Genomic DNA, 10280 nt, shown 5'->3' with positions numbered 1-10280 from the left:
TAATATTATTAAATTGTTTTCAGTCAAAATGTAATACAAGATACGTAAACATTTTCCGAGCGCACGGATTTGAAGCGAGCCGGGCGATTTGCAAAATTCGGCCGCTCGCAAAAGCACCGAAGTTAAAAATAATTTTTGATAATTAAATGTAACTATAATTTATAATAATTTTTATTTTAAGATAACATAAGTCTTTCTTTAGTCAATAACTGTAAAATAATTTCTTAATTTTTATAAATAAAGGCACTACGATTTAAGAAAAAAGATACAATTATCTCGGCTTCAGTTGGTTGCAATTTTTTTTATTTTTTTATAAATCTTCGTTTCGTCTTCAGCAATAATAATCTGTAAGTTAAAAACTCATAGGATGAACAGGGCCGCTTCAGGTCTAAATGTTTATAACGAAATTTGCCCCCTTATTTTCAAACCCAAAAATTGGATGTTTAAAAGTGTTTTACGCATTTATTTACATCAGAATATGAAAATATAACTCTTTAGAAGGAGATTGGATGTTCCACCAACTCTCTACGATTTTTTGTTCAAAAAGTTATAGCCTTCGACATTTGACATCTTGGGATAAACAATTTATAATATCTAAGCAACAGATTCGTTAATCCGGCCTTACAATTGTTTTCTATGTTTGGAATTGAAAGATCTTTATTTTAAAGCTTTAAAAAATTAAAAAATATTTGTACAATAAATAGCGCAATTGTAAAAAACGGACATTTTGGTCCTTTCGCAGGCTGTTTTGCAATAACCAATAAACGAAAATAAACTTACCATAGCTCAAATTGTAGGTTTTTTAATTTACTACAACTTTTTATTAAAAAGTTTTTCTCTAAAATCAATATCCTAAGCTGCAAAATTAGAAATCTTTAAAAATTGCAAATTTAACAAATGAAAATCGCAATTAAAAAAAATATACCTGGCATCGTCCTTTACAACACCTAGTAGGTTTCAAAAATTCCTGAATTATATCACGTTTTTTCACCCACAGCCTGGGGTAATTAACGAAATTATACTTGCCAGTATATAGTATTAGTATTATACTAAGTTGGAAAATTAAAAATCTTTTAAAAGTTTCAAATTTAACAAATGAAAAACGTCATAAATAAAAAAAGTGCACAAAATTTTTGGTTACATTTTAGTACAAGTTATTTCTGCCATCGTCCTTACAGCACCTGATTGGTTTCAAAAATTCCTGAATTTTAACACGTTTTTTCACCTACAGCCTGGGGTATATTGGTTGACAAACATCATTCATCCATCAATCAAAACTTCATGTCATCAAAATTTCATGTTTATTCATTTTCATGTTTTCAGCATTCAAGAATTTTAAATTATTAGTTCCGCTATCATTTTGCGTAAAGACAAATATTCAAACATTTTACAAATCTTTTTCAAATTCTCGTCTTGTTGGACGATGTACACCTTTTGTGGCATTAATTCCATCATTGTATACTAAACCTTTAAGTACTCCCATAACATCGTCAGATGTAGAAGAAAACATAGGAGAGTTGCTTAATTTGGTGAAACACGCACTGGATAAGGGAGAGCTGGAGAAAGCAGAAGCTATTTTAGATATGGGCATCAAGATCTGCGAAGAATATCAATCTTATTTTTCACTTCCATATATGTACGATATTTTGGCGTCAATCGCTTTTGCGACGGGCAAAATAGGAAAAGCAGAAAATATTTTGGTTAATGTAAGTAATAAATCAATAATTATTATATGAAAATATACTACTTTTAATATATAGGTGTATGTTTGGCATATAAAACAACGGTTATCTGTTAGAGGATCAGATAAGGATTCACCAAGATGATGCACCATCTGATTATTCTGTTTAGGTTTGAGGGTTTTTGAATTAACGTTCGAGCGTGGCCAATTGGTGGAAGAGATGTAATATAATGACCAGCTAGTTCTTCAGGTTCAATATTAGGATAGCCGCACACCAAAGAAACATGAAACATAAAACGTGAAACACGTTTCATGAAAATAAAACAATGCTAAACAAATAGAAGTCCGCATACCAATGAAATTAGTGTGATTCATGCGTGTGAAACATTTTTATCTTCGGAAAGGCGCACACCAAAGAAATATGAAACGTGAAACACGTTTCATGTAAATAAAACACTGCTAAAGAAATAGACGTCCGCATATCTATGAAACGAGTGTGATTCATGCCCATGAAACATTTTTATCTTCTTGAAACGTGTTTCATGAAATAGGACGTGTTCTATTTTTCGATATCAGTTTCATTGTTTTGAATAATTAATTACATGCGTAAAATGAATGCCGACCAAGAATTTAATATTGTATTGGTTTCTGTGGTGGAGCAGAACGAAAAGTTGTACAATTATAACCTGGAGTGGTACTCGAATAGACAATAACAAGAAAATATCGGTTTTTTTTTAAACCAGGACCCACGATAAAACAATGTAAATGTTTGAATACTCATTCTATAAAATGATTGAAATTTAGCAAGATGATTATTTAATTCGTTTGCAACCAAATATTATGTACTATCGTGATGATTTTTGGACAGTAATAAAAGAGTTGCCACAACAGCAACGACTTCGTCATCATCACTTTCCATTATTTACTATACAAATTTTATTTTTGTTTCTTTGATTAGTATATATTAGTGTCGGAAACGGAGGTTAAACTTCGCAAACTCGACACAAGTCCGGTATTTTTTGTTTTCTGGTATATCAAGGGGTGCTTATTATGAAACTAACTTTTTTTAAAAGATTTGTCCCGGAACACCCATTTTCATTTCTTTAAAGGGGGTAGGGAAAAAGCCTACTCCATCAGTAGGGTTTTTTTAAATACATATATATTATGGTTATTGCAACATCCCTGCGGAAACTACCCCTATCCCTGAAAATAAGTTTGGTGAGCATGCTTTTACGATTTTCTCATTACCTATATATTTTTTTGAAACAACGCTTATACAGCGTTGGCAAATGCTTTGGCAAGCTCCAGTTTTTGTTTTTTTTTTTTTCATCACCTATTCATTTTATTAATAAAATACTTATGACAAAAAAAGAACACACTGTCTGCTACATATTGTGACCTATACATATTTTACTTTCTTTGCACCTTACAGCCACAGTGGTTTCCCAGAGTCAATTTTTGCATATTTTCTTTATTCATTTTCCTTTTTTTGGGGTGGTTTCGGGGAAAATATGGGGGTGACTTAGACAAATTTGTAAATAATACTTGTACATGGGTAATCGCTACGCTAGCATTAGCAGTTCAGATGGTATATGTAAAAAGGGCTTTTTAAAATTTAACACCCTGTAATTAAAAAATGGACAAGTGCCCTTAAATGAAACCTATACCAAAAAATCAGACATTTATTTGTAATTAATAATTGCCGCTGGGTTGTTTCTTGATTCCCATTACGGTTAGGGAAAAATATTTTTTTAAAACATTTTTTTAACTTGTCAAGTTTGGGGCGCCACCTCCGCTAAACGGTGTGTCATAGATATATGCTGTCGCGGAATAAATTGTAGGAAATATAGTCCTTTTCATATTTCTATAAAGGATTTTTTTGCAATAACGTACAAGAAGGGCTACGTTTCACAAAAACCACAAACTATACCCCCTTTAAAGGGATGAAAATGGGTGTTCCGGGGCGAAATCTTTTAAGAAAAAGTTAGTTTCATTAAAGCACCCCTTGATTTACTAAAAAAAAAAATAAAATCGGACTTATTTGCGAAGTTCAACCTCTGTTTCCTACACTTTATAACATGAAACGGTTTCGTTCTTCACAATTTATTTGTTTCATGTTTCACGTTTCTTTGATATTAAAAAGCAATTAAAGAGCGGCGTCGACAGCAACGACCACGTCACTATCCATTGCCGACTATACAAGTTTTATTTATATTTCGTCGATTAGCATAGGTATCACATGAAAAGGTTACTTTTTTATAATTTATTTGTTTTATGTTTCACGTTTCATGTTTCTTTGATGTGCGGCATGCCTTAGGACAAGCACAGAACAAGTGGGTCGAGGTGGAGGTGTAGCTCGTGTAGTAGACATCTGTCTAAAACAAACTCATTTTATTTTCAAAAGCATCGATGTTAACCTCCTGGATGGCATCGCGCTAAACCTCCATCGCGACTTACCTGCTCTGTTCGCTTCCATTCACCACAATGTGTTTGTTTTACATGGATGTCGACATCGACCGCGACCTGCACATCCACCTCCACCGAGACCCACTTGTTATGTTCTTACCCTTAAGAGTTTTTATTTTAACATCATTTGAAATCAAACGTTTACGCGACTCAAGAGACTTGAGAAATGTACCTACTTTACTTTATCGTGTCCCGACATGTCGTTCATAAAATTTCGGCCCAGTATCGGGCTACGTCGATTCCATCTTTGTTGGAGAGCCACAAATCTTCGCTGGTATAGGTACACCGATGAGGGCAGTTTCTGCATGTAAGAAGATGTTCCATATTCTGTGTTTCTCCACAATCACAGTTCACATCATCTTGATCTATTTTCTTCCATTTTACCATGTTTGATTTTACTGGAGCGACCCCCGTTCTTATCATATTCATAGTTTTCCAAGTTTTAAAGTCTAGAGACTGACCGGTTCATTAAACCTGTGGAAGAGGAAAATACTCAGGCAGTTCATCCTGCACTGTTCCAAGGAAGCTTTTTCTGGATTTTAGTTGCTTTCGCGGTGTTCGAGCCAGTGGCGTAGCTAGCACGGGTGACACCCGGGGCGGTAATCGATGGTGTCACCCCAAATACTAAAAAAAAATTGAAGGCACTCGTGGGAGTGCCGACAAAAGTGAAAACTTCTTATAGTATACAAATTACGAGCTCAATCCTTTTTCCCCATCCAAAAAGAAGTGCTACACCTATATCATATACGCGATGCGTATGTCCTATGATATTTATGTATACATACACATAATTAATATACGTACAAAATTTATTTCAGCAAAGTGATGGCGGTCGCAAATTGAATACTTTTTCCCTATCCAAGACGTACACAACGTTCCTAAAGAAATTTTCAATTCAAAAATTTATTTCGTCGAAGCGATGACGGTCGCTAATTTAATACTTTTCCCCCTCCAAAAAGTGCACAACGTCCCTCAAGAAGATTTCACTTCAAAAATTTATATCGTCGAAGTGATGACGGTCGCTAATTCAATAATTTTTTCCCATCTGAAAAGTACAAAACGTCCCCAAAAGAAGTTTTCGCTTTAAAAATTTATTTCGCCTAACCTATGACGGTCGCTAATTCAATACTTTTTCCCCCTCTAAAAAGTCCACAAGGTCGCAAAAGAAATTTTCACTTCAAAAATTTATTTCTTCGAAGCGATGACGGTCGCTAATTTAATACTTTTTCCCCATCCAAAAACTGCACAACGACCATCAAGAAGTTTTCACTTAAAAAAATTATTTCTTCGAAGCGATGACGGTCGCGATGACGGTCGCCAATTTAATACTTTTTCCATCTAAAAGTTGCACAACGTCCCTAAAGAAGTTTTCACTTCAATACATATACCTACCTACAAAATTTATTTCGCCGAAGAGATGACGGTCGCGAAATAAATCCTTTTTCCCCATTCAAAAATAGGTTTTACATTTATTTTAAATTTAAATACTTCTATACAATTTATGTATAGATACACATAATATAGATATGTACAAAATTTATTTCGCCGAAGAGATGACGGTCTCGAAATAAATCATTTTTCCCCATCCTAAAATAGGTTTTACATTTATTTTAAATTTAAATATTCTATACAATTTATATATACATACAAATAATACACTCACCGGCACAAAAAACCGCCACCCCAAAAAATGGGCAATTTTTAATGTCTTGTATTTCCTAAATCTGATGTCCGATTTAAGTAATTCTTAATTACATTACCTTATTTTTTAGCAATATCGCTGTAATAATATTGTTGCTAGACAATTACATTGTCATTGTATACAGGCTGTACGAATCAAACTGTGTTTTTTTTCTCAAACTTTGGAACACCCTGTGGAATGTTCTAGCTTTTATAAAATACTGAAATTAAAACCCAACTATAGCCTCAGGTTTTTTTTAACATTATGTTTTTAGTTTCATTCGCTTATATTGGATAATAAAAAAGTTATTTTTTTTCCTGTTTTTCGTCAATACAGGGTGTTTTTAAATAAGTTCGGCAAACTTTAAGGGATAATTCTGCTTGATAGAATAATGACAGTTTGCTTTATGAAAGTATGCCCGTAAATGCTTCGTTTCCGAGATAGGGGCTGTTGAAATTGTTCTTACAAACTGACGATTTATTTATTGCTCTAAAACGGTTTGTGATATGCAAATCAAATTTGGTAGATTTTAAGAGGTAGTTATTGCGCATTTTTTGGCATACAATTAAGAATTTTATATTCACCATTGGGTTGCATACGGGTATAAACATTTTAGATGTATCCCGTATGCACGTCAATAAGTGAAAAAAAAATAAGAATTATAGTTAATGAAATTGCACCGAGGTTATTTAGCCTTATTTGCGTTATTGTTGGAGGTTGTAATATTGGCCGCTTGTAAATGTCTTCTGAACCGTGATATTTCTAACAGGAGGTCTGCTTCTAATCTTCATGGTAAAAGTCACAAAATGTTGAAACAGCTAATTTCAACTGTTCACTGTTCATGTGCACAGCCTCGAACAATGAAGCGACATCTTGATAATGGACTTTGATCTGGTTTCGAGTTTAACATTGGATAGGTCAAAACATTCTTTTGAAGTTGTGAGTCCTGTATCGGTAGCTAACTCACCATTCATTCGTTTTTGACGTCGAATTCATTTTTCGGTAGGAATGTCATCATACTCATTTCTTTTCGTGGCCAAATCTATTGCTTCATCTATAATATGACCACGTTTTTGATTTCTCTTAGTACATCATTCTAAAAGAAAAGAAAACAAAAAAAATGTGAAATTACACACAGCGAGCATAAGGTTATGTGCAATACCTCTGGTGTCTAAATTTTATGACATAAATTAATTAAATGATCAATACATCCAACGAAAATAGTCTTTTTTGCTGTAATAATAGCTTGTATTCCTCCATGTACGCTGCTCATAACAGCTGCATTATCGTATCCCTGTGAACGGTACTTCATAATATCTAAATCACCATCATAAATTTCAAACTTCTCGACAATTTCGTTACTTAGATCAACTGCTTTTTGGCTTTTAACGTAGAAAATCCAAGAAATACCTCTTGAACCTCGACTTTTCTCGGTGTCGTGTGTTCACAAAATGCCACTAGGTGTTTTGTAGCACCCATTTCCTCCAGGTATTTCCAGATTTTGTCCCATCTGCCACAGTCAAATGCTTTACTGTTTTCAATAAAACACACATATTATGTGCTTACATTGAATTCTCTTGATTTTTCGATGATCTGTCTTAGGTTCAGAATATGCTCTCTGGTGCTCCTTTCTGGTATAAATCCTGCCTGTTCTTCTAGTATTTCAGGTAGAAAGTACGGCTTGAGTCTTTCGCAGATAATCTGCAGCATGAATTTACTAGTATGTGGTATAGAGCAATGGTGCGGTAATTGTCGCATATTTCTTTGGATCCGTTTTTGTGGATTGGTACATAAACTGAAGTGGTCCAGTCATCTGGTTAGTGGCCACTTACATGTTTCCATATGCTTTGGCAGATCCTACATGTGGATTATGTCTACCCACTGTTCCAGGATAATTTCTGTTGTATCCTGTTATATACCAGGGGCTTTCGCTCTAACATAAAGTACTTCATTGTCTTATTTTATACGTCAATATTATCATCACTCTAATCGTATTTACATAACATATATCTACAATTTTAGTATTATTCTAAAAATTACATTATTTCAGGCAATTGAAAAAATGGTACAGTTAAATATTGCTGAAGACAATGAACAAATGATCGACTTTAAGCTTCGTTTAGCCAGAATATATAGTTTATATCGCGAAGATGTTCTTGCAGAAATTGGATTTGGTACATGTCTAAGAGATCAAGAGAGAAAAATTATTAACGGAGATTTCTCAACAAGAACCGGAATGCTCTATATTAACTGTTTATTCTTCTATGGTCTTCACAAAATTGGGACTTCAGAACATAAAACTGCTAAGCAGCTAATAGATTCAGCTTATAATTACGCAATGAAACTGAAAGGGCTTAGTCCGTATCAAGAAATGATGATATTGGGGACGTTAGCTGAGCTTAATACGGAGCTTGAAGAATATGAATTAGCTCTACAAAATGTGAACAGCGCTATTATATTGGGAAAAGGAATAGGAAGTTTCAATTTACCAAAGTTATATTTAAAGCTTGCTAAAATTTACATCAGATTAGATTCTGAAATTTTAGCCGAACATTGGTTACGAGAAGCTAACAATTTAGCCGAGTTGTTTAATGACAAGAGAGTTGTTGAAGAAACAAAATTACTTCTTCAAGATATGGAGTCTCGAAAATATTAAATTTTGCTTGTTTAATTTAAATTAGGTGTACATTAAGATCAGTAAGACCATTAAAATATATAACTATAATTAAGTTTTTTTGAAGTTATACTTCTTTAGACGTGTTGTGGGAGTACCTAAATTTATATGTGCGTGAATTCATCAAAACTCTTGGTCCTGAGCGCAGCTCAAACGTTATTACGGGCTCTGATTGGGTAATTACAATGACCTGTCAACAATTGTTCAATATGGCGGTTATGGGTAAACAAATGTTGTGTAGGTATATTAGTTTTTATTGTTGTGAGGACAGAGAAAAAAGCAAGTTTATATTGTAGTGACTTCTTAAATAGTTTTTAAAAGCAACAGGTACGTAATTATTGTAAATGTTTCAGTATTGTAATAAAAAATTACGTAGGTACTTACCTGTTTGGAAAATGTATGTACCTATCTAGTAGGTAATGCTTTGATTTACATAAATTGATTACCAACATAATTTCTACCAATCTTCATCTAATATATTGTTTTCTTACTCTATGTTTTGTTGTATTTACAATGCAAGTTTTTATTTTTTTACATTTTATGATTGTAAGTATATTTGTTATATAATTTTTTTTCAGAAAATGCGTATTTAGTTAAAATTTTTGCCAACAATTGTTCAGAAATCATTTCTTTGTGGCATTTTTTAATGTGTTTGTGTGTGTTTTATTCTTTTATTTTTTTTATTTTTGGTATTGTTTTAATAAAAATTTTTGGAAAGTAGTAAGTATTAAAATTAGTTTAACATTCAAATAAAATATAAATAAACTGTTTAAAGTACATATTAATTTCGTGGAAATCTATAATAGAAGTATAACTTCTTACGTGCGTACAAAGTACACACACACACATTCTTTTTTTTTTTTCAAGTATTGTAAGTGTATATTACTATCACAATTTGATCTTTTTTGAACCACTAAGCAAATTTATTATAATTTCTTACTCCTTATTTCATATATCTAAATTATTGCAACAGTTACTATAATACACAAAAAATGAGGAGAGTGACGCATACATGTAAAAGTATCTACTAATTGTACGAGGAATAAAACAAATATGTTGTTTATACTAATAAGAAAATCAAAATGATGTTGGCTTACAACATTTTAATAGCTCTCCGTACTGTTTTAGAAGGAATACACAGTATTAAGGGATCTTGAAATTATTCTACATCGGAAATTGAATTAGTTTGAGAAATTCATTTAAAAAAATTAAAATAGGTAGATAAAAACGTTCTTTTAAATAACAGATATACCGATTCTAGTCATAACTAGACATTGTCTGTATTGGTACTTGATATTCAATAGTAAGGTAGTCTCAAAACAATACTACCGTGAAGTCTAGCTATTGAATCAACAGCATATTGACGATATCTACCATGATGCTCCTTGATTATTGTCATTAGGAAATTAATGTAAATGTCTGGAAATGGAATGCATTTTCCTCCGAAATATCTGATAATTAATTTTGCTTTACGCAAGGCAGATCAACAACAGATGCAATTTTCATTATAAAGCAGTTAATGAAAAAATGCAGAAATAAAGAAACAACCGCTCTTTTGGTAATAGTAATTGATCTTGTGAAAGTGTATAATAGAGATGAAACAGGATTTTGGGAGACATATAAATGAGGGAGTAACAATCAGTTGTAGGACGGGTGTGGGAGAGATTGGTCAACTTCACATAAAAGTAGTATTGCACCAATACTCGGTGCTTAGCATAGTAGTGAAACTATAGAGTAAAATTATGGTGCTTAATGTATGCTGATGATATTAGTAGAAA

General features: G+C 32.7%; 1 protein-coding gene across 1 annotated transcript; it reads left to right on the top strand.

Annotated features, from left to right (window-relative positions):
* Positions 1–1259: 1259 nt before the first annotated feature.
* On the top strand, positions 1260–8553 carry LOC126884219 (tetratricopeptide repeat protein 19, mitochondrial-like). The gene is made up of 2 exons (XM_050650115.1): positions 1260–1706; positions 7879–8553. Exons 1-2 carry the CDS (start codon positions 1314–1316, stop codon positions 8482–8484), a joined length of 999 nt encoding a protein of 332 aa, XP_050506072.1. The 5' UTR covers positions 1260–1313; the 3' UTR covers positions 8485–8553.
* The last annotated feature ends 1727 nt before the right edge of the window (positions 8554–10280 follow it).

Source organism: Diabrotica virgifera, chromosome 5 (genome assembly GCF_917563875.1).
Source record: "Diabrotica virgifera virgifera chromosome 5, PGI_DIABVI_V3a".
Taxonomy (NCBI): domain Eukaryota; kingdom Metazoa; phylum Arthropoda; class Insecta; order Coleoptera; family Chrysomelidae; genus Diabrotica; species Diabrotica virgifera.
Note: the sequence above shows the minus strand (reverse complement) of the source record. Positions and strands in the feature narration are given on the sequence as shown.

Coding starts and splice junctions, on each gene's coding strand:
- LOC126884219 (XM_050650115.1), top strand. CDS start 1,314: ATGTTTTCAGCATTCAAGAATTTTAAATTATTAGTTCCGCTATCATTT. Junction 1,707..7,878: donor CAGAAAATATTTTGGTTAAT/GTAAGTAATAAA, acceptor ACATTATTTCAG/GCAATTGAAAAAATGGTACA.